The sequence below is a fragment of the Nerophis ophidion genome, linkage group LG18, assembly GCF_033978795.1.
Source record: "Nerophis ophidion isolate RoL-2023_Sa linkage group LG18, RoL_Noph_v1.0, whole genome shotgun sequence".
NCBI classification, from domain to species: Eukaryota; Metazoa; Chordata; class Actinopteri; order Syngnathiformes; family Syngnathidae; genus Nerophis; species Nerophis ophidion.
Window position 1 is genome coordinate 6,075,185 of NC_084628.1, and position 25,053 is coordinate 6,100,237.

The window sequence follows — 25,053 nt, forward strand, 5'->3', positions numbered from 1 at the left end:
TGTGACATTTCAAACAGAAATAGTTCATGCACATTCAGGTAAATTCCTCAAAATTACAATTGAAAAATTTTTGTTCGGGGGCCGGGCTGTATACATGCGTGCTAATTGACTGAAAGAGCACGCACTTGGCGTGATGATGTCATGTTATCAATGGGAAAATGCATTTTTAGATATGATTTGCCTGAGCGGCTAGTAAACCCCGAGAGTAACAAGCGGTTGCCTTTCTATTCCATCCATCCATCCATTTCTACCGCTTATTCCCTTTCGGGGTCGCGGGGGGCGCTGGCGCCTATCTCAGCTTTCTATTAAGAACAATAAATTAGTTTTTAGTATAAGTTTGCTAGTTTCAAGAAATGTAATGTACATATCATCATCATATCCATGCGGACTGGACACAGGCCGAAAATGGAGTCGGCTGTCTTGGTTGCTTTGTTGGGTCTGCTCCTGTCTCTGACCATGCTCCCTTCACCCGAGCGGACGATGGCGTGGAACACCGCAGAGGCCACCACAGTGGATATGTTTCTTTTACTTTTTATTCATAGCTGTATGTAGAAGTGTCTGCTTGTATCTGCTGCTTTAATGTCTTTAATGTCCTCTGTGTTCTTTGATGTTTGATGTTTCCCTCTTACACACATGGAAGAGGGATGTGTACTATGGCTATGAGTTGTTGTTTTTTCCCTTGGCCTCAGTCTGCACCTCCTCTCCAGGGCCCAGGCTGAGACCGATTTTTTTTATTTTGTTTTAATCTTCTATTCCCCCTCCTTGTTTACCTGTATCTCATCTTTTTTGTAAGGGGCGCTGGAAGCCGGCAGACCCGTCAGCGATCCTGTTCTGTCTCCCTGTAATGTTTGTAGCGTTTTCCGTTCGGGCTCCAGTACTCTGGAATGCCCTCCCGGTAACAGTTCGAGATGCCACCTCAGTAGAAGCATTTAAGTCTCACCTTAAAACTCATCTGTATACTCTCGCCTTTAAATAGACCTCCTTTTTAGACCAGTTGATCTGCCGCTTCTTTTCTTTTCTTTCTCCTATGTCCCCCCCTCCCTTGTGGAGGGGGTCCAGTCCGATGACCATGGATGAAGTACTGGCTGTCCAGAGTCGAGACCCAGGATGGACCGCTCGTCGGGACCCAGGATGGACCGCTCGCCTGTATCGGTTGGGGACATCTCTACGCTGCTGATCCGCTTGAGATGGTTTCCTGTGGACGGGACTCTCGCTGCTGTCTTGGATCCGCTTGAACTGAACTCTCGCGGCTGTGTTGGAGCCACTATGGATTGAACTTTCACAGTATCATGTTAGACCCGCTCGACATCCATTGCTTTCGGTTCCCTAGAGGGGGGGGGTTGCCCACATCTGAGGTCCTCTCCAAGGTTTCTCATAGTCAGCATTGTCACTGGCGTCCCACTGGATGTGAATTCTCTCTGCCCACTGGGTGTGAGTTTTCCTTGCCCTTTTGTGGGTTCTTCCGAGGATGTTGTAGTCGTAATGATTTGTGCAGTCCTTTGAGACATTTGTGATTTGGGGCTATATAAATAAACATTGATTGATTGATTGTCTAAACTTGAATGGGATTGTGCTGAAAATTTAATTTTCCTGAAGGAATTTTCCTGACGGAATAAATAACGTACTATCTAATCTAATCTAATCTAATCTAATATCATTATGTCAAGATAATGACACTAGCATTTACTTAATTTAAATAAATAAATAAATGATAAATGGGTTGTACTTGTATAGCGCTTTTCTACCTTCAAGGTACTCAAAGCGCTTTGACACTACTTCCACATTTACCCATTCACACACACATTCACACACTGATGGAGGGAGCTGCCATGCAAGGCGCTAACCAGCACCCATCAGGAGCAAGGGTGAAGTGTCTTGCTCAGGACACAACGGACGTGAGGAGGTTGGTACTAGGTGGGAATTGAACCAGGGACCCTCGGGTTGCGCACGGCCACTCTCCCACTGCGCCACGCCGATATGTTGAATTAAAAAAAAAATTCAACATATTTACTAAAAAGATCAACACTAAATTGGCCCTAGTGTGTGAATGTGAGTGTGAATGTTGTCTGTCTATCTGTGTTGGCCCTGTGATGAGGTGGCGACTTGTCCAGGGTGTACCCCGCCTTCCGCCCGATTGTAGCTGAGATAGGCGCCAGCGCCCCCCGCGACCCCGAAAGGGAATAAGCGGTAGAAAATGGATGGATCTCTTTTTGTTTCTACCAAGAAAAGTGCACTTCTTATTAGTGAGAATATACTTATTTTAAGGTATTATTGGGTTCATTGACGTTAGCAATTTTACTTGATTTGGAAAGTCTTGACAAGCCAAATTTTCTTGTTCTACTGGCAGATAATTTTGCTTAGATCAAGTAAAATAACCCCAATTTTTGTATTTTTTTCTCTTGTTTTTTGAACACTGACTTTTTGCAGCTTACTCATTGTTTCTCATGGAGAAATATGCTTCGATATATGAACTTTTATATCTAAGAACCAAGTTCATACGTCGAAGAACAAAAGTTTTAGCAACTATTATGTAAAGGAATAATGGTGGGATTAAATTAGCTCTGCTTCATCCTCCTCCTTTTCAAACATGTTGAAAAGAGAAACTGGAATTTGTGATCCATCATGTTGTATGCTTGCATGTTCCAAATAAACTCAAACTCAAAAATACAAATATGTTGTTGTTACTTACTGCCGGAGATGAGGTAAGTGCCTTTAGGATCCGTGGTGAGACATGTGACCGCATCCAGGTGGGCCACCATTGAGTGGACCACTTTACCTGTTATAAAAAAAAAAAAAATAATAAGAAAAAAAAAATAAAGAGACTGTATATTCATAATTCTCGTTTCCATGTTTCACGAAGTAGTTGATCTGCGGTGGTAAAACAGAGACATTTGCATACCTGTTTTGTTGTCTAAGAAACGGATGGTGCGGTTCTCATGTGCGGTAATGGAGATGGGCTCAGAGGGGTGACTGACCACACGGTTAATTAACTCACTTCCTGCAAAAGAGGGAGGGTAAACATACAAAAAAATCATATCTCTATATGTATTACATCTCTACTTAAGCAGCACACGGCAAAAACTGAAATCTAAGTAAGGTTAAATATCTCAAATAAGGGTGATACAGTGGGGCAAAAAAGTATTTAGTCAGCCACCGGTTGTGCAAGTTCTCCCACTTAAAATGAGGACAGAGGTCTGTAATTTTCATCATAGGTACACTTCAACTGTGAGAGACAGAATGTGAAAACAAAATCCAGGAATTCACATTGTAGGAATTTTTAAGAATTTATTTGTAAATTATGGTGGAAAATAAGTATTTGGTCAACCATTCAAAGCTCTCACTGATAGGTTTTGGCTCAAAATCTCACGATACATGGCCCCATTCATTCTTTCCTTAACACGGATCAATCGTCCTGTCCCCTTAGCAGAAAAACAGCCCCAAAGCATGATGTTTCCACCCCCATGCTTCACAGTAGGTATGGTGTTCTTGGGATGCAACTCAGTATTCTTCTTCCTCCAAACACGACGAGTTGAGTTTATACCAAAATGGATAAATGGATGATACAGCAGAGGATTGGGAGAATGTCATGTGGTCAGATGAAACCAAAATAGAACTTTTTTTGGTATAAACTCAACTCGTTACAAATAAATTCTTTAAAATTCGTTCAATGTGAATTCCTGGATATTTTTTTTCACATTCTGTCTCTCACAGTTGAAGTGTACCTATGATGAAAATTACAGACCTCGGTCATCATTTTAAGTGGGAGAACTTGCACAATCGGTGGCTGACTAAATACTTTTTTGCCCCACTGTATTTGCTTATTTTCTGTCTGATAAGATAATTCTTCTCACTAAGCAGATTTTATGTTAGAGTGTTTTACTTGTTTTAAGGATTTTGTTCCTAAATTATCTCAGTAAGGTTCCCGACCCCTGTCCTATATTGAGTAAAACATGCTTGAAACTAGAATATCAACTGTTGCAAAGCTGTGTCATCAACACTCACAAGTATAAAACTGCTTTTTCAAAGTAAGAATTACTTCAAGCATGACAAAAAAATCATGATGCCGAGCACTCTCCTGAAGGAATCAATAATTGGGGTTGGAATTGGGAGTTAAATCACCAAAAATGATTCCCGGGCGCGGGCATTGCTGCTGCCCACTGCTCCCCTCACCTCCCAGGGGGTGAACAAGGGGTTGGGTCAAATGCAGAGGACAAATTTCACCAAACCTAGTGTGTGTGTGACAATCATTGGTACTTTCACTTTAACTTAATAAAATACTGTCTTTCTGTCTGTCTGTCTGTCTCTGTCTGTCTCTGTCTGTCTGTCCAAAGTGTTAATCGTTTATCGTTAATCGTTTACCGGCCCGCCACACATTCTGCAAAAATTGCAAAAAGAAAAAAAAAACATTTAAAAAAATCTAATGAGAAAATGTGGCAATGTTGACACAAAGCTGCCATGCAGGTAGTTTTTTTTCTTTTGTCTTTGTTTTCTTTTTTTTTCCATTGCTGGAAAAAAAAAAGGACAAAAAATCTGATAATGAATTATTACTCAAAAATCATCACTTTGAAATGTTTTATGTGAAAAAAATATTGCATATGTTGTGTGGTTGCCATATAAAAAAAGTTTTGACAAAAGAGCAAAAAACAAACAAAATAATAGCTCAAACTTAAAATCGACAAATATTTCGGAAATTGATCTTGAAATTTAAGTGTTAAAAGTAAAAAAAGATAATAAAAATGCATCACTTTATGAGTGGGGAACCTTTCGGATCCCAAATATATTTAGTGGGATTTTATTTAACTTTTCACTGTGATTACTCAAAAATATTAAATCATTAAAATCAATGGTGTCCTGCATTATTGATCTTTGAGGGCTTTAATTGCTAAATAAAGGAACTCTCCTGAAGGAATCAATAAAGTACTATCCATCCATCCATCCATCTTCTACCGCTCATTCCCTTTTTTTGGGGTCACGGGGGGCGCTGGCGCCTATCTCAGCTACAATCGGGCGGAAGGCGGGGTACACCCTGGACAAGTCGCCACCTCATCGCAGGGCCAACACAGATAGACAGACAACATTCACACACTAGGGCCAATTTAGTGTTGCCAATCAACCTATCCCCAGGTGCATGTCTTTGGAAGTGGGAGGAAGCCGGAGTACCCGGAGGGAACCCACGCATTCACGGGGAGAACATGCAAACTCCACACAGAAAGATCCCGAGCCTGGGATTGAACCCAGGACTGGAGGACCTTCGTATTGTGAGGCAGACGCACTAACCCCTCTGCATCTAAGTACTGCATATTTCAGTTTTACAACAAAAAACAAAGTTGTCTTTGACAGAAAAGGCATAAAACCTTATTTGTTTTACTTTATATCAACCTCTAGTTGATATAAAGATTTACTGTAAGCATTAAATAAAAAAATAATAATAATTTGACTTATTTTCAACATTTTAGTGACTGAGACCCTCTATGCTTCGCAGGAGCCCTGAGGATAAAAAAAAAATTCATATATTTTGTTAGGGTTTGAAAATTAAATATATCAAAATGTCCCCCGCATGCTTACATTTTTCCATGTGCGGCCCTCTCTGGAAATAGTTTGGACGCCCCGGATCTATATCATTATGTCAAGATAATGGCACTAGCATTTGCTTAATTTAAGAATATTTTTCAACATATTTAGCAAAAAGGTCTCATTTTTTTTCTACCAAGAAAAGTGCACTTGTTATTAGTGAGAATATACTTCCATCCATCCATCTTCTTCCGCTTATCCGAGGTCGGGTTGCGGGGGCAGCAGCCTAAGCAGGGAAGCCCAGACTTCCCTCTCCCCAGCCACTTCGTCTAGCTCTTCCCGGGGGATCCCGAGGCGTTCCCAGGCCAGCCGGGAGACATAGTCTTCCCAACGTGTCCTGGGTCTTCCCCGTGGCCTCCTACCGGTTGGATGTGCCCTAAACACCTCCCTAGGGAGGCGTTCGGGTGGCATCCTGACCAGATGCCCGAACCACCTAATCTGGCTCCTTTACTTTGAGTTCCTCCCGGATGGCAGAGCTTCTCACCCTATCTCTAAGGGCGGAGGAAACTCATTTGGGCCGCTTGTACCCGTGATCTTATCCTTTCGGTCATGACCCAAAGCTCATGACCATAGGTGAGGATGGGAACGTAGATCGACAGGTAAATTGAGAGCTTTGCCTTCCGGCTCAGCTCCTTCACCACAACGGATCGGTACAACGTCCGCATTACTGAAGACGCCGCACCGATCTGCCTGTCGATCTCACGATCCACTCTTCCCTCACTCGTGAACAAGACTCCTAGGTACTTGAACTCCTCCACTTGGGGCAGGGTCTCCTCCCCAACCCGGAGATGGCACTCCACCCTTTTCCGGGAGAGAACCATGGACTCTGACTTGGAGGTGCTGATTCTCATTCCGGTCGCTTCACACTCGGCTGCGAACCGATCCAGCGAGAGCTGAAGATCCCGGTCAGATGAAGCCATCAGGACCACATCGTCTGCAAAAAGCAGAGACCTAATCCTGCGGTCACCAAACCGGAACCCCTCAATGCCTTGACTGCGCCTAGAAATTCTGTCCATAAAAGTTATGAACAGAATCGGTGACAAAGGACAGCCTTGGCGGAGTCCAACCCTCACTGGAAACGTGTCCGACTTACTGCCAGCAATGCGGACCAAGCTCTGACACTGATCATACAGGGAGTGGACCGCCACAATAAGACAGTCCGATACCCCATACTCTCTGAGCACTCCCCACAGGACTTCCCGAGGGACACGGTCGAATGCCTTCTCCAAGTCCACAAAGCACATGTAGACTGGTTGGGCAAACTCCCAACCGTCTCATTTTTTTCTACCAAGAAAAGTGCACTTGTTATTAGTGAGAATATACTTATTTTAGGGTATTTTTTGAGTCCATTGAGGTTAGCTAATTTTACTTGTTTTGGAAAGTCTTGACAAGCCGAATTTTCTTGTTCCATTGGCAGATAATTTTACTTAGCTCAAATAAAATACCCCTCATTTTTGTATTTTTTTTTCTTCTTGTTTTTGAACAATTGACTTTGTGGACTTGGAGAAGGCATTCGACCGTGTCCCTCGGGAAGTCCTGTGGGGAGTGCTCAGAGAGTATGGGGTATCGGACTGTCTTATTGTGGCGGTCCGCTCCCTGTATGATCAGTGTCAGAGCTTGGTCCGCATTGCTGGCAGTAAGTCGGACACATTTCCAGTGAGGGTTGGACTCCGCCAAGGCTGTCCTTTGTCACCGATTCTGTTCATAACTTTTATGGACAGAATTTCTAGGCGCAGTCAAGGCGTTGAGGGGTTCCGGTTTGGTAACCGCAGGATTAGGTCTCTGCTTTTTGCAGATGAAGTAGTCCTGATGGCTTCATCTGACCGGGATCTTCAGCTCTCACTGGATCGGTTCGCAGCCGAGTGTGAAGCGACCGGAATGAGAATCAGCACCTCCAAGTCCGAGTCCATGGTTCTCGCCCGGAAAAGGGTGGAGTGCCATCCCCGGGTTGGGGAGGAGACCCTTCCCCAAGTGGAGGAGTTCAAGTACCTAGGAGTCTTGTTCACAAGTGGGGGAAGAGTGGATCGTGAGATCGACAGGCGGATCGGTGCGGCAGTGCCATCTCCGGGTTGGGAAGGAGACCCTGCCCCAAGTGGAGGAGTTCAAGTACCTAGGAGTCTTGTTCACGAGTGGGGGAAGAGTGGATCGTGAGATCGACAGGCGGATCGGTGCGGCGTCTTCAGTAATGCGGACGTTGTACCGATCCGTTGTGGTGAAGAAGGAGCTGAGCCGGAAGGCAAAGCTCTCAATTTACCGGTCGATCTACGTTCCCATCCTCACCTATGGTCATGAGCTTTGGGTCATGACCGAAAGGATAAGATCACGGGTACAAGCGGCCGAAATGAGTTTCCTCCGCCGTGTGGCGGGTCTCTCCCTTAGAGATAGGGTGAGAAGCTCTGCCATCCGGGAGGAACTCAAAGTAAAGCCGCTGCTCCTCCATATCGAGAGGAACCAGGTGAGGTGGTTCGGGCATCTGGTCAGGATGCCACCCGAACGCCTCCCTAGGGAGGTGTTTAGGGCACGTCCAACCGGTAGGAGGCCACGGGGAAGACCCAGGACACGTTGGGAAGACTATGTCTCCCGGCTGGCCTGGGAACGCCTCGGGATCCCCCGGGAAGAGCTAGACGAAGTGGCTGGGGAGAGGGAAGTCTGGGTTTCCCTGCTTAGGCTGTTGCCCCCGCGACCCGACCTCGGATAAGCGGAAGATGATGGATGGACTTTTTGCAGTGCACATACCATCCTTTGTCTGCGTCTCTAGTGCTATGATGCTCTGCTCGGTGTTAAGGTCATAGAGCAGCGTCCGGCCACCATCATACGACACCACCACCTGGTTGGGGTCAGAAGCCACAAAGGCCACGGAGGTGGGAATCCCGTTCTCTGTTGAGAAAGGCAAGAGCGTGACGTGTTAGACGTGTAAACAACAGAAGAGGAACCTCTAGCACGACACGTGCAGCCACCTCGCTCCTTGTTGAAGACCGACAGGCAGGGGGCGGAGTGCTGCGGGTCCCAGATGCGAACCGTGCCGTCGGCCGAGCACGAGGCCAGCCGTCGGTGGACCGCGGAGTACGTCAGACCCCACACAATGTCCTCGTGGCCTGCCAGCACGCTGCTCTCGATGCCAGGGTCTAATCAGGGAGATACGCATGCACTTTATAGAGCACGTAGGCTGCGCCAGCTGGCAACGGGATCACGCAGCTGCTGTTGACTCACTGACCGTAGTTGTCGTAGGGGTCTACGTTGAGGTCCGGCATCTTCCAACATCGCACGCTTCCATCCAGACCCCCGCTGTAGCAGGAATCTCCGTCTTCTCCCGTGGTTAGTGACAAAACAGCACCACTGGACGGAAAGAGTGTGTCAGATAAAGTGCACTCAATGAGGTGTTGCGACCAAAATGTCTTTAATTCACCAACGCTGGCATTGGCCAAAAAGCTCTCTCCCGGTTTGCAGTTGACTTTTAACAGAGGCCAGGAAACGCAAACATATAACTCCAATTCTTCAGACTTTGCACTGGCTCCCTGCTCATTTTAGAATTGATTTAAAAATATTGCGGTTTGGTTTTAAAGCTTTGCATGGACTGGCAAACTCATCCAAATGTACACTCCTGCGCACGCTGTGAGGTCCGAGAGCCAGCTCCAGCTCATGGTGCCCAAGAGGAGACTTAAAACCAGGGGAGACAGGGCCTTCTTTGTGGTCGGTCCTAAGGTCTGGAACACTCTGCACCTCCATGTTCCAACTGCTCCCACAGTGCAGCGTTTTAAGTCTCGTCTTAAGACCCACGTTTATTCTCTGGCTTTTAACACTACGTGAGTTGTGTAGTCCTCTGTTTCAAAATTGGTATTTCCAGTTATTGTTTTGATTGGTTTTACCCTTTAACATCATTTTTAATCATATTTCTTTTTATATTGTTTTTATATTTGGGGACCGAATGTCCCTTTGGGACAGAGGACCCTATTGTATTTCTAAGGTTTTATTATTATTATTATTATACCGCCGCCTCTTTGAGCTGTAATTTGACCCCCTTAACATACTTCAAAATTCACCAAATTTTACACACATCAGGACTGGCAAAAATTGCCGTCTAAAAAACCAAACCCCAAAACTCAAAATCTGCTCTAGCGCCCTCTAGGAATGTCGTAGAGACATGAAACAAAAACCTCTATGTAGGTCTGGCTTAGACCTAGATTTCAAAAAATGACATCCTTCAGTAAAAATCAACAGGAAGTTTGCAAAAACCCCTTCAAAACAAAAGTTTCCTAAAAAATTTCATTTTTGCCTCTTTGAGCTGTAATTTGACCCCCTTAAAATGCTTCAAAACTCACCAAACCGGACACACATCAGGACTGGCGAAAATTGCGATCTAATAAAAAAAACAAAACCCAAAACTCAATATTGTGCTCTAGCGCCCCCTAGGAATAAAAGACAAAACTGCTCATAGGAAGAAAACACACACAAAACTGCTTGTAATTTCCAGTAGGAATGTCATAGAGACATGAAACAAAAACCTCTATGTAGGTCTGACTTAGACCTAGATTTCCTAAAATGACATCCTTCAGTAAAAATCAACAGGAAGTTTGCAAAAACCCCTTCAAAACAAAAGTTTCCTAAAAAATTTCATTTTTGCCTCTTTGAGCTGTAATTTGACCCCCTTAAAATGCTTCAAAACTCACCAAACCGGACACACATCAGGACTGGCGAAAATTGCGATCTAATAAAAAAAAAACAAAAAAAAACTCAATATTGTGCTCTAGCGCCCCCTAGGAATAAAACAGACAAAACTGCTCCTAGGAAGAAAACACAGACAAAACTGCTTGTAATTTCCGGTAGGAATGTTGTAGAGACATGAAACAAAAACCTCTATGTAGGTCTCACTTAGACCTAGATTTCATAAAGTGACATCCTTCAGTAAAAATCCACAGGAAGTTGGCAAAAACCCTTCAAAACAAAAGTTTCCAAAAAAAATTTCATTTTTGCCTCTTTGAGCTGTAATTTGACCCCCTTAAAATGCTTCAAAACTCACCAAACCGGACACACACATCAGGACTGGCGAAAATTGCGATCTAATAAAAAACCAAACCCCAAAACTCAAAATTGTGCTCTAGCGTCCCCTAGGAATAAAACAGACAAAACTGCTCCTAGGAAGAAAACACTGACAAAACTGCTTGTAATTTCCAGTAGGAATGTCATAGAGACATGAAACAAAAACCTCTATGTAGGTCTGACTTAGACCTAGATTTCATAAAGTGACATCCTTCAGTAAAAATCCACAGGAAGTTGGCAAAAACCCTTCAAAACAAAAGTTTCCCAAAAAATTTTCATTTTTGCCTCTTTGAGCTGTAATTTGACCCCCTTAAAATGCTTCAAAACTCACCAAACCGGACACACACATCAGGACTGGCGAAAATTGCGATCTAATAAAAAACCAAACCCCAAAACTCAATATTGTGCTCTAGCGCCCCCTAGGAATAAAACAGACAAAACTGCTCCTAGGAAGAAAACACAGACAAAACTGCTTGTAATTTCCAGTAGGAATGTCATAGAGACATGAAACAAAAACCTCTATGTAGGTCTGACTTAGACCTAGAGTTCATAAAGTGACATCCTTCAGTAAAAATCTACAGGAAGTTTGCAAAAACCCCTTCAAAACAAAAGTTTCCTAAAAAATTTCATTTTTGCCTCTTTGAGCTGTAATTTGACCCCCTTAAAATGCTTCAAAACTCACCAAACCGGACACAATCAGGACTGGCGAAAACTGCGATCTAATAAAAAAAAAAACAACCCAAAACTCAAAATTGTGCTCTAGCGCCCCCTAGGAATAAAACAGACAAAACTGCTCATAGGAAGAAAACACACACAAAACTGCTTGCAATTTCCGGTAGGAATGTCGTAGAGACATGAAACAAAAACATCTACGTAGGTCTGACTTAGACCTAGATTTCAAAAACTGAAATCCTTCAGTAAAAATCAACAGGAAGTTTCCAAAAACCCCTTCAAAACAAAAGTTTCCTAAAAAAATTTAATTTTTGACTCTTTGAGCTGTAATTTGACCCCCTTAAATTGCTTCAAAACTCACCAAACCGGACACACACATCAGGACTGGCGAAAATTGCGATCTAATGAAAAAAAAAAAAAAAAAAAAAAACTCAAAATTGTGCTCTAGCTCCCCCTAGGAATAAAACAGACAAAACTGTTCCTAGAAAAAAAACTGACAAAACTGCTTGTAACTTCCAGTAGGAATGTCGTAGAGACATGAAACAAAAACGTCTATGTAGGTCTCACTTAGACCTACATTTCATTCATGTACAACCTTCAGCAAAAATCAACAGGAAGTTGGCAATTACCCCTTCAAAACAAAAGTTTTGTAAAACCCTGTCACCTTTTTTCAAATATTATCTCCTCTGAGCGTGTTTGTTGTGTCGGCTTCAAACTCGCACAGGAGAGAGAGTGACCGTTCTGATTAAAAGTTGCGAAAATAATTTTAATAACTGATCCGGTTTTGATTTCATGAGCCTTTAAAGAACTGCTGCGCTGATGCTGCTAGGCTGCTGTCGTCTCAAGATGGCCGTTAAAAGCAGGAAGCACCAGCGTGACCACACAATGCAGAAAAGGTAGGTACTGTGCGGGTAAAGATATCTTGACTGGGTGAAAGAAGGAGGCACCAGTTTGACTCCAGGATACAGAGAAGGTAGGTAATGTGCAGGTAAAGATATGTTGTCTGGGTGATGGCAGGAAGCACCATCGTGTATTGGTGACAGAAAGAAGCACCAGTGTGACCCCAGGATGCAGGGAAGGTAGGTAATGTGCAGGTAAAGATATGTTGAATGGGGAAAGGCAGGAAACACCAGCAAAAGTCGTTCCCGTCCAACGCTGCTTGCAGCTTTAATTATTTATTGTGTTTTTATTCAGTCCTTGATGGAGCTAAGGATAGTATTTGAATCTTGTTTTTAACATTTTTGTGCAGCATTTTGGAAACATTTGTGTTGTTTAAATATGCTATATAAATAAAGTAGATTGATAATGTAGTGTTTTTCAACCACTGTGCCGTGAGACACAGTCTGGTGTGCCATTGGAGATGATCTAATTTCACTTATTTGGGGTATAAAAAAATATTTTTTTGCAAACCAGTAATTATAGTTTGCAAAATATGTGTTGTTGTTGAGTGTCGGTGCTGTCTAGAGCTTGGCAGAGTGACCGTGTAATACTCTTCCATATCAGTAGGTGGCAGCAGGTAGACAATTGCTTTGTAGATTTCGGATACAGCGGGAAGCAGCGTGAAGGTAAAAAGGTACTTAATGCTTAAACCAAAAATAAACAAAAAGGTAATTGCCCCTAAGAAAAGGCATTGAAGCTACACAGAACGAAACCAAAACTGAACTGGCTACAAAATAAACAAAAACAGAATGCTGGACGACAGCAAAGACTTACTGGAGAGCAAAAATGGCATCCACAATGTACATCCGGACATGACGTGACAATCGACAAAGTCCCCACGAAGGATAAAAACAAAATAGCTGCGGGAAATATTGCTCAAAGGAAGACATGAAACTGCTTCAGGAAAATACCAAAAAAGAAGAGAAAAAGCCACCAAAATAGGAACGCAAGACAAGTAAAACACTACACAGGAAAACAGCAAAAGGTCAAAATAAGTCATGGCGTGATGCGACAGTACACCTACTTTGAGACAAGAGCTATAGTGATGCATGCTTGCTTATAGTTTAAAGTCATATCCAACAATTGCGACAACTTTTTACTGTCAACTGAGTTTAGTTTTTTTAATGATTTCCGCTGGTTGTGTGCCTCTGCATTTTTTCAACATAATTTAAATCTAGCATAAAAACATATTTTTACTCCCTGGCATTCAAATCCAGTTAGACAGGATATATTGGTTGTTTTTATTTCTTTTTCTATCCTTTTTTATTCATTTATTACATTTTAGTATTTTAGGTGATACATTCTGCACTTCTTTTAAGGTATATTTTACTATTGTATTCTATTCATCCTTCCATGTTACAATTTAAACGTGACTATGTGGCCCTTTTCTTATGTCTGTACGGCACTTTGGCCAACTGGGGTTGTTTTTAAATGTGCCATACAAGTAAATAAACTAAACTGAACATTTACACTGCAAAAGAGTCAGTGTTCAAAAACAAAAAACAAACAAAAATGAGGGGTATTTTATTTGAACTAAGCAAAATTATCTGCCAATAGAACAAGACATTTTGGCTTGTCAAGACTTTCCAAAACAAGTAAAAATAGCTAAGCTCAATGAACCCAAAAATAGCTTAATAAAAGGTATATTCTCACTACTAACAAGAGCACTTTTCTTGGTTGAAAAAAAGAGAACTTTTTGCTCAATATGTTGAAAAATATTCTTAAATTAAGTACATATTAGTGCCATTATCTTGACATAATGATATGCGCTCGGCATCATGATTTTTTTTCATGCTTGAAGAAATTATTACATTAAAAAAATAGTTTTATACTTGTGAGTGTTGATGACAGAGCTTTGCAACAGTTGATATTCTAGTTTCAAGCATGTTTTACTCAATATAGGTCATCAAATCTCAGCTACAAGCTGTAATATCTTACTGAGATCATTTAGGACCAAAACCCTTAAAACAAGTAAAAGACTGACATAAAATCTGCTTAGTGAGAAGAATTATCTTAGACAGAAAAGAAGCAAATATCACCCTTATTTGAGATATCTAATCTTACTTAGATTTCAGTTTTTGCAGTCTACATTTTTCCATTCATAAATGTTTAATTCTTTCTTAAGTGATATCGACAGTTTAACAAGTTCAACACAATTCTTGAAATAGTTCCTTATGCAATTGTTGGAGCAAAACAAATTTGATACCACACAATAGCTCAACAAAAATATCTGCTACTCTTTGAAAGTTTGATCACATTACGCCTGTACTGGCTCACCTGCACTGGCTTCCTGTGCACTTAAGATGTGACTTTAAGGTTTTACTACTTACGTATAAAATACTACACGGTCTAGCTCCATCCTATCTTGCCGATTGTATTGTACCATATGTCCCGGCAAGAAATCTGCGTTCAAAAGACTCCGGCTTATTAGTGATTCCTAGAGCTCAAAAAAAGTCTGCGGGCTATAGAGCGTTTTCCGTTCGGACTCCAGTACTCTGGAATGCCCTCCCGGTAACAGTTCGAGATGCCACCTCAGTAGAAGCATTTAAGTCTCACCTTAAAACTCATCTGTATACTCTAGCCTTTAAATAGACCTCCTTTTTAGACCAGTTGATCTGCCGCTTCTTTTCTTTCTCCTATGTCCCCCCCTCCCTTGTGGAGGGGGTCCGGTCCGATGACCATGGATGAAGTACTGACTGTCCAGAGTCGAGACCCAGGATGGACCGCTCCTCGGGACCCAGGATGGACCGCTCGCCTGTATCGGTTGGGGACATCTCTACGCTGCTGATCCGCTTGAGATGGTTTCCTGTGGACGGGACTCTCGCTGCTGTCTTGGAGCCACTATGGATTGAACTTTCACAGTATCATGTTAGACCCGCTCGACATCCATTGCTTTCGGTCCCCTAGAGGGGGGGGGGTTGCCCACATCTGAGGTCCTCTCCAAGGTTTCTCATAGTCAGCATTGTCACTGGCGTCCCACTGGATGTGAATTCTCCCTGCCCACTGGGTGTGAGCTTTCCTTGCCCTTTTGTGGGTTCTTCCGAGGATGTTGTAGTCGTAATGATTTGTGCAGTCCTTTGAGACATTTGTGATTTGGGGCTATATAAATAAACATTGATTGATTGATTGACTCTTTTAAATCTTTGGGTTTTTTTACCATCAAAGTCCTCTTGTGTCAAGGGAACTATTCCCCGAGTTTGCAAACGTGAACAAAAACAAAAATGATTTTGAATTTTTTTTTTCTATTAACCCGATCACTACCCTTGGTATCGACGCCACCAATGTATGTATTGACCCGCCCTTCTCTCACATGTCGCGTAGTGACTGTGACAATGAGGACACGCCAACAGTTGTTGGTATATTATCCTCTTTCTAGACCAGGACTGTCAAACCTAGGTCCCACGGCCTATGTGTGGCCCCCGAGACATCACAAGTTAAACAAGAAGATTGACCCGCGGAAAGTTTTTGCCGAAATTTCGTCTCATTTTAAGACCCATTTTTATTCTCTGGCTTTAACACTATGTGAGTTGTGTGGTCCTCTGTGTTTTAAAATTTTGATTTCTATATACTGTTTTAATTGATTTCACCCTTAAAATCGTTTTTAAATCATATTTATTTTATATTATTTTTATATTGGTTTTATATGTATTTATTTTTATTTTATTCAGGCATTGGTGGAGCTCAGGGTAGTATTTGAATGTTGTTTTTAATATTGTTGTGCAGCACTTTGGTAACATTTTGTTGTTTAAATGTGCTATATAAATAAAGTGGATTGGATACATTTGGTCACCTGTGGATTGAGTTGAGGTGAAATCGGCGCCCTCTTGTGGACGAAAAGAGAAGCAAAGGTAAATGACCATGCATCTCAGATAGTGACTAGAGCACAGCTTCAATTTAGATGAACTAATCGAAAAAAATTAATATTTAAAAAAAAAAAAAAAGTTCAAGTTAAAGTACCAACAGAGGTGGGTAGTAACGCGCTACATTTACTCCGTTACATCTACTTGAGTAACTTTTGGGATAAATTGTACTTCTGAGAGTCTCGTAGTGCGCGCCTTATTGTCTGGGACGAAACTTGCGTTCCCGTTCCTGTTCCCCCCTCTGCAATGTCCTGTTGTAGTTCCTCAGCTGTTACCACTGTACCCTTCAAATACCGGACAGCAGTTGCACACAGCATCCTCTTTCTACCACGCCCAGGTAGTGTTTCCACTGTGCCTTTAGCTTTAAACTTGCGAATTATGCTCCCAACTGTGTCTCTTGGAATGTGTAATGTCTTTGCTATTTTCTTATATCCATATCCTTTATTATGAAGAGAAATTACCTCCTCTCTTGACTTCTTTGACCACTCCCTGGACTTCACCATGTTGCAAATACACCATTGACCAATCTACAAGAAGCTGAGCGTCACAGTCTTTTTCAAATCAGTTTAATTGTTGCTCGTCATGGTTCTAATCACATCTACAGGTGTTTTCAACACCTGATTGAAAAGACCTTATTCACATTCTGTTCTTAAGAGTTATGATCTTCAAGGGGTTGAATCATTTTGTCAATTAGATATTAAGAGAAATGACACTGTTTGGTATGTTACAAAATATAATGTAATTCAAGTCGCATTTGTCTATTTAATGCATTTTTATTTGATATGACTATAAACAAAATACGGAATAAATGTCCAACTTGCTAAATCACCAAAATTGTGTGGGGGTTGAATCATTTTTATCACAACTGTATACTATTAAGTCAGACCTACACTGTTTCAATGTCCATTTCTCTGATGATGCAATTGTTGATGACTGAAGTGCTGATATCAACCAAACCCTCCTCATCCCATCCCCCAGATTGTAAATAATTAAAATAATTCAACGTATATACTCTGATGATTAACCTGTGTGATAACTGTATTATGCTGATAATATATATTTGTACCCAGAGGTGGGTAGTAACGCGCTACATTTACTCCGTTACATTTACTTGAGTAACTTTTGCGATAAATTGTACTTCTAAGAGTAGTTTTTATGCAACATACTTTTACTTTTACTTGAGTATATTTTAAGAGAAGAAACGCTACTTTTACTCCGTTCCATTAATCTACATTCAGCTTGCTACTTTTTTTTAATCGATCTATTAATGTTTGTTTTGGTTAATGACAGAGCTTCAAAGTAGAATCTACGCATGCCTGCGTTTCACCAATCACATGCAGTCACTGGTGACATTGGACCAATCAAACAGAGCCAGGCGGTCACATGACCCGACTTAAACAAGTTAAAAAACTTATTGGGGTGTTACCATTTAGTGGTCAATTGTACGGAATATGTACTGTACTGTGCAATCTAATAATACAGGTTTCAATCAATCAATCAAAAGCGTCAAAAGCCTAAAGACTGATCGCACAGTTCCTGTCTTCACAATAAAAGCGCCGCTCCATCGCGCCTGCGCTAACAAAATAAGAGTCTCCTAAAGCCAGAGCAAACAAGCTAGCAAGCTACGGAGTTTGCCGCCAATGTATTTCTTGTAAAGTGTACAAAAACGAATATGGAAGCTGGACAAATAAGATGCCAAAAACCAACGACTTTCATGTGGTATTAAGACAGAAAAGAGGAACTTTTTTTGTCCTCCATTTGAAAACGTGGACGTCTGATTCCAATCAATGCAAGTCATCAGAATCAGGTAATACACCAACTTATATTCTTGTCTTCATGAAAGATAGGAATCTATATGTTAAACATGCATGTATATTCATTAAAACACCTTCAACATGTCAACAAAAACGGCAAAATAAATAAATATAAATTATATACTGTATATATAAATGTATGTATATATATATATGTATATATACATATATATATATATATATATATATATGTGTGTGTATAAATGATTTGTGTGTGTATGTATGATATGTGTGTGTATAAATGATATGTGTGTGTATGTATATATGAGGTAGATCACCTCGACTTGGTCATTTACTAAGTAATTGATAAACAAGTTGAAAAACTTATTGGGGTGTTACCATTTAGTGGTCAATTGTACGGAATATGTACTGTACTGTGCAATCTACTAATACATGTTTTAATCAATCAATCAATCAATCAATCAAATCAATGAATGTCTACTGAGGCTATGGTGCTGTTAAGTTATTGTGGCTCAATGTGCCATTTTTTAAATTTTATTTTAATGTACTATTATTTAATATATATTATTGTTTTAGTTGCTTAAGAGATATTCCTGGCTCTGAATTTGCTCATTGCTATTTTTATTTTTTTGTGCATTATTTGTTGCTGTAATCAGGTTACTCATCAGTTACTCAGTACTTGAGTAGTTTTTTCACAACATACTTTTTACTTTTACTCAAGTAAATATTTGGGTGACTACTCCTTACTTTTACTTGAGTAATAAACCTCTAAAGTAACTGTACTCTTGAGTACAATTTCTGGCTACTCTACCCACCTCTGTTTGTACCATGAATTGATTTACAAGTTGAAAAAATTATTCGGGTGTTACATTTAGTGGTCAATTGTACGGAATATGTACTGAACTGTGAAATCTACTTATAAAAGTTTCAATCAATCAATCAAAAAAGCCAGCATATGCAGCGACAGTTGCCTTGATCCCTAAAATAAGGGCCACTTGTTTAACACATTTTTTTTTTCTTCACATAATCAATGACCTCACTAATTGAACTCTGCACTGCTATTTTTTTGAACACGCCCCTTTCAGTAAATGATTCAGTTTCACAGAATCAGCAGCATGCACGTCATGCCTGTTGGGTCTGTTGGTTTTTTATACCTTTACTTAACCTTCTAGAAACTTACTTGCAGTGCAGAAGTTGAAATTCTAACAAAAACAGTGATATATCTTGCTAGTGATGTGGGAATGCTATTATTTTGAACACAACTGTACATCTCTGGCATTACAGCATTTTTGTTTGTGGTTTGTGCATATTTAACTCACCTGTGCGCTCTAAATGTGTAGATGGGCTCGACATCTAAAGCTGCGTTCCTGCGGAGGAAAAATTTGCTTAACTTGTGTCAAAGTATTTGAAAACTCCAAATTAAGAGTAATTCTCTTCAAAAGGTGCGACGGTTCTTACTTCTTTGAGTGCATAGCCTTATTGAGGTTCCATAGCTTTAGTGTTCCGTCTTCAGAGGCCGTGAGCAAAACCGCTTGGGTCGGGTGAAAGGTCAAAGCCCGGATGGCGTCGAAGTGACTCCGTAGCGTGAAGCGAGGGTTCCAGGTCTTCTTAAACTCATCTCGGTTATCGTGCATCTGTAAACGCACACGTTTGCATCGTCAAAGAAGCTCGGTGCTTCAGTAAGGTGCCGAAAGAGAACGCGTTAATTACATCCATGGAGAGGTCGTTGTCATTGGCAACGGTGAGATCAGCCAGTTCACCCAAGTTCATGTCTCCACCTCCGACTGCGTCCATAATGAAGACGTCCGAGGAGAAACCCAAGGCGCCACCTGCAGGTTTGGAGGTAGAAATGCAGACGGTGAAAATACAGGAAGGGGTTCTTGTCGGTGTTGTTTTCCCCATTCCACCCTGAAGACCGGGACAGATTATTTATAGCTGGAGGAGCAACTCTACACTACCAGAGTCTAATTTGGGGATTCTACATCCAAGCTACAAGCAAGCAAGTATGGCAATACTGAGAAGGGACACTTAATTGGGAGCGGCTTTTCTTACCTTCCCCGGAGCGAGCCTGTCCAGACGCAGAAGGAGGCGGGGCGGGTTTTGAGGGGAAGTCCGACATCATGCCTTGCAACTTGTTCCTGCGGTTCTCTGAACGCGGCGACAGGAAAGAGACACAACACATCCAGTCATGCGGAGAGATGCCAAAAGCGGACACAAAAGACTTGATTCCTCACACGGAGGACAAAAGTATGACTTGTGGACATGTAAAGGCTGCATGCATGATACTCGTCCATCATGACACTCATGATGAAATGACCCCAGGGAGAGAGAGAGAGCACATCTAGAAACAGATGACTGCGACACAGTGCTAAGAGTGACGGACAGAGACAGAGAGACAAGCGGTTGGGAAAAGAGGTTGGTTTTATTGACAAGAAGAGATGCTGAGACACAATGAGAGGTAACTCTTAAAAAAAAAATGTGAGCGTGTGTGTGTGTGTGTGGGGGGGGGGGGGGGGGTGGGGAGGAGGAAGACAGATACAGTGGTGGGACAGGGATGTTGGAAGTGTGGATGGTGTTGCTATGGCAACAGCGTACCTAACTCCCGTCCGTCCCCAGAGATCCTGGCCTCTCCCGCCCCCTCCCCATCCTCCCCGGAGCCCAGAAAGTCAAATTCACTGAGGGCGTCTTCCGAGTCGTCCTCGTCGTCATCGTCCTCCGGGTCCAGGTCTGTGGTCATGGGCTCTGAACCCATCTGGAAGGAAAATATTAATTATTCATAAGCATAACATGATAGTGAAAAAAAAAAAAGTATATTTAAATGATAAATGGGTTGTACTTGTATAGCGCTTTTCTACCTTCAAGGTACTCAAAGCGCTTTGACACTACTTCCACATTTACCCATTCACACACACATTCACACACTGATGCAGGGAGCTGCCATGCAAGGCGCCAACCAGCACCCATCAGGAGCAAGGGTGAAGTGTCTTGCTCAGGACACAACGGACGTGACGAGGTTGGTTCTAGGTGGGATTTGAACCAGTGACCCTCGGGTTGCGCTCGGCCACTCTCCCACTGCGCCACGCCGTCCCTGATTTTAAAGGGGAACTACACTTTTTTTGGGGGAATTTTGTCTATCGTTCATAATAATTATGAGAGACAAGAACACATCTTTTTTTTTTTTTTGATTTATAGATTATAAGCAACGCTTGAAAGATGGGGCTAATGAGAGTCACTGTTGTAACTTTCAAAGTAGGGCTGGGCGATACACGACATATAACTTGAGATTTTTGCTTTAGCCTTAAATGAACACTTGATGCGTATAATCACAGCAGTATGATGATTCTATGTGTCTACATTAAAACATTCTTCTTCATACTGCATTAATATATGCTCATTTTAAACTTTCATGCAGAGAGGGAAATCACAACTAAGTCAATTGACCAAAACTGTATTTATTAAACAGTTATTAAGCAGTGGCACAAACATTCATGTCATTTCCAAAACAGAAAGTGCAAGATTGTCAGAGACATTTTCAAACAAGCTATTGGTGCACTTTTGTGCATGATGTCACTAAGATGACATAAAAACAACACTAAAATAAAGTGCACTTTCTGTACAGAACGCCACTACAATAGTTTAAAACAAATAAAGTGCACTTCTGTGCATGATGTCACACAAGATATTTCAATAACAGTCAAATAAAAATGAGCTTCATAATAGGAAATCAAATAGTGTATGTCCTTCGCTATGTGGTAGGTTCCTGCGGATGTTATCTCTTGTTGTGGACTATTTTTTTTCATACGGTGTTGATGTGGAAATGGTTGCTTCGGCATTTTGTTGGTGTGGCACCGAACGGAGATGTTGACATGCAGAGTTTCAAGCACTCTTCATTCTCTAGCGGGTGACTTTTCAAATGATGCTTCATTAGTAGAGCTGCTACTTTTTGTACGCTTTTGCCACATACTTGACATATTACGGTCGTACGTTCGACATATTACCGCTTTATGCCAAACCACCGCCACACGATGGACCCCCTGCTGTTTTTCTTGGAAATTAATTCTTCCTTCATTTTTTACCAGATTTTACCTTCTTTCTCTCGTATTACCAATCGCACCGCTCCGTTAGCACCACAGCTGCCCCTACGTCTCTGCTCTGCGAGGGTGTATACGTATGGGAAGTATGTAAGGTGCGCTTGTTTTATGTCTCTGTGAGAAGGAGAGATAAGAAAGAGTTGGAAGAGCCTGTAGTGTAATGCCTGCAGCTGAAATCACGATAGTCATTTTCTATATCGCACAGAGACAAACCCGCGATATATATTGAGTGTATCGATATATCGCCCAGCCCTACTTCAAAGTAGGGATGTCCCGATCCGATATTGATATCGGAAATCGGTCCGATATTAGCCAAAAAAGTGAATATCGGATTTTATCGGACTGAATCTAGAAACTCCGATATAAGCCCTCCGATATAAGCTGTCCATTTTCCGCTGCAGCACTTCTATAATAGGTGACTGGTTTGATCACACTCCAACACAGTAGGTGGCGGCAATGCCCCTTAATTAACGTTGGTGGCGGCCGCGGAAGAAGAGCGTCTCTGATCCAGCATGCAGCCCACGTGATCACAACAACGACAACGCGTGTGCTCAGCAAAGTGTAGTGATGTCGGCTGTGTGGAAGTATTTTAACTCACAGCATGCAGAAATGCTTATCTTCTTAAAAAAAAATCTCCACATTATGCTAGTACTGCAGAAAGTGGAGAAGGAAGAAGAGGAGTAGTAAGGGTAGTCAGCACTGACTGATTATTATTTGTTTTATGCTCTTGTTATTAGAGTGATATGCCCCCCGCGACCAGAAAGGGAATAAGCGGTAGAAAATGGATGGATGGATGGATGTTTATTGTGTTTACACTATTCTTCAGTGAAGACTAAGAGTAATTACTACATTGTTTTGGGCATAGTCAGTCAGTGAAACTGGAGCTGTGAACTCTTAATGTAGAGCAGTTGGACAGTGGACCATATTGTGTTGTTTTTGTGTTTTTTTTCCCTGCCCATAGTTGTTTCCAACATATGCTGACAGTAAAAAAATAACTGAAGTGAACTTGAATTGTTTGCACTTTAAAACGTTTTTTGTTTTTTTTATTGGATTTATTTAGGTTATTTTTCAGGGTCTTCTAATTTATTTTTAATTTATTCTTTTCAATTGTATAATTATGTTGGTATTAGTGGTTATTTTGCACTTTAAATATAACATTTTGTTCTTATTGGATTTGTTGAGGTAATACTCTTATGTTGAAGGTTAAAATTTATGTAACCAATTGGTTAATAATAAATGGGTCAGTTTTTCCAATACCTACTCTTGCTGACTATTGTTTTCTGTTTTAACACTACAACATCGGTAACAGTAACATCACTTTATCAAGCCTTTTCTAACATTCTACAAAACAAAATAAGGAATAAATATATGTATGATTCGTGCCTATATCGTATCGTATTGATATCGGTATCGGCAAATACTCAAGGCTACAATATCGGTATCGTATTATCGGAAGTGAAAAAGTTGTATCGGGACATCCCTACTTCAAAGCCCTCTAAAACAACTTCAAAGCCCTCCAGCAACCTTTTATACACACACTGCGTGTCTATATTCTCACGACGAAGGTCGACTTAAAGCGGTTCGTTCTCCCGGAATGCAACACTGACGGCTCCGGACGAAGGCGTGAAGGTAGTATTTGACTTATTTAACATAAATCACCCAAATACAGGCAAACAACAAAAAAGCAAGCGTGCCTAACACACTTGAAGCTAGGACTTAGCACAGGCCGTGGCATGGAACGAACGAAACTTACTTGGCATAAACGTGACGCGTGAAGCCAGGACGAGTGATCAACAAAGGCAGGCTTAAACAGTGTCTCTTGATTACAAACAGGTGTCCCGAACGCAAGCGGCAGGTGAAAATCATAGTTACCAAACTCAGGAAGTGCATAAACAGGAACATAAGGAGCCCAAAACAAACAGAAAATAACAAACACATATTCCAGAAAACCGATCATGACATATATATGTAGACATGATCATAAAAGTATGTAATATGTTCAATATTTATTGTATTTTGATCATTTTAATCATTGCTGGGTATGATTTTTTTTCTGCACATTGTCTCCTGCTTCAATAGCAGCGCACGTCTGACTTCTGGCAACATGTGTCTTCAATCAATCAATCAATCAATCGTTTACTTACATAGCATTAAACACAAATGTCTCAATGTACTGTGTTCCTATTTCCGGAATCAAACACCAGTGTGTTTGTAACCATGGCAGACTTGGCAACAGACAACAAAGACAACTATTTTTGGACAAATGAGGATTCACAAAAAAAAAACTTTTGAAGCTAAATATACTGCTGCTGATAGAAGCGAGCACGAAGGAAGAGTGAGTCGTCGGAGCAGACGGAAGCCGGGAGAGGTGGATGAAAGCCATTTTGACTCTAGAAATGTGGAACTTGGAGACAAGCTGGGGCTGGGCGATATATCGACATACTCGATATATCATGTGTTTGTCTCTGTGCGATATAGAAAATGACTATATCGCGATATATCGACATACTCAATATATCGCGGGTTTGTCTCTGTGCGATATAGAAAATGACTATATTGTGATATTCGAGTATATGTTCTCACGCAGTTGCTTTTAGCTGCGGGCATTACACTGCATGCGTTTCCCACTCTTTCTAGTCTCTCCTCCTCAAAAGAAGCGGCCCTTCTTACACACGTAACGTGTGCAACGTCACACGCCCCCGCGGAGCGGAGAGGTAGCGACATGGTAACGTTAGCTGTGATGCTAACGGTTCGAATGCAAGTGGTAATACGAGAGAGAGAAGGTGCAAATCTGGTAACAAATGGAGGAAGAATTAATTCCCATGAAAAACAGCACGGGATCCATCGTCTGGCGGTGGTTTGGCTTCAAGCGGGAACAATTATGCGGCAAAAGCGTTGCTACAAAAAGTAGCAGCACTGCTAATGTAGCATCATTTGAAAAGTCACCCGCTAGAGAATGAGTAGTGCTTGAAACTCTGCATGTCAACATCTAGGCCGGTGCCACACCAACAAAATGCCGAAGCAACTATTTCCAGATCAACACCGTATGAAAAAAAAATCAACAACAGAAGGAGATAACGTCCGCAGGAACCGATCACATAGTAAAGG

The 25,053-nt window shown here is 41.5% G+C and overlaps 1 protein-coding gene across 1 annotated transcript in view; it reads right to left on the reverse strand.

Moving 5' to 3' along the window:
- The window catches only part of strn4 (striatin, calmodulin binding protein 4), a 108,799-nt gene that overhangs the window by 19,971 nt on the left and 63,775 nt on the right, over positions 1-25,053 (reverse strand). Inside the window, exons 7-16 of the mRNA XM_061878615.1 lie at positions 20,450-20,606; positions 19,907-20,002; positions 19,565-19,683; positions 19,313-19,488; positions 19,174-19,221; positions 8,786-8,907; positions 8,529-8,696; positions 8,308-8,448; positions 2,900-2,998; positions 2,690-2,776 (exon numbers count right to left, since the gene is read on the reverse strand). Of these exons, the coding sequence (XP_061734599.1) occupies positions 2,690-2,776; positions 2,900-2,998; positions 8,308-8,448; positions 8,529-8,696; positions 8,786-8,907; positions 19,174-19,221; positions 19,313-19,488; positions 19,565-19,683; positions 19,907-20,002; positions 20,450-20,606 (1,213 nt within the window). The remainder of the gene's footprint in view (positions 1-2,689; positions 2,777-2,899; positions 2,999-8,307; positions 8,449-8,528; positions 8,697-8,785; positions 8,908-19,173; positions 19,222-19,312; positions 19,489-19,564; positions 19,684-19,906; positions 20,003-20,449; positions 20,607-25,053) is intronic.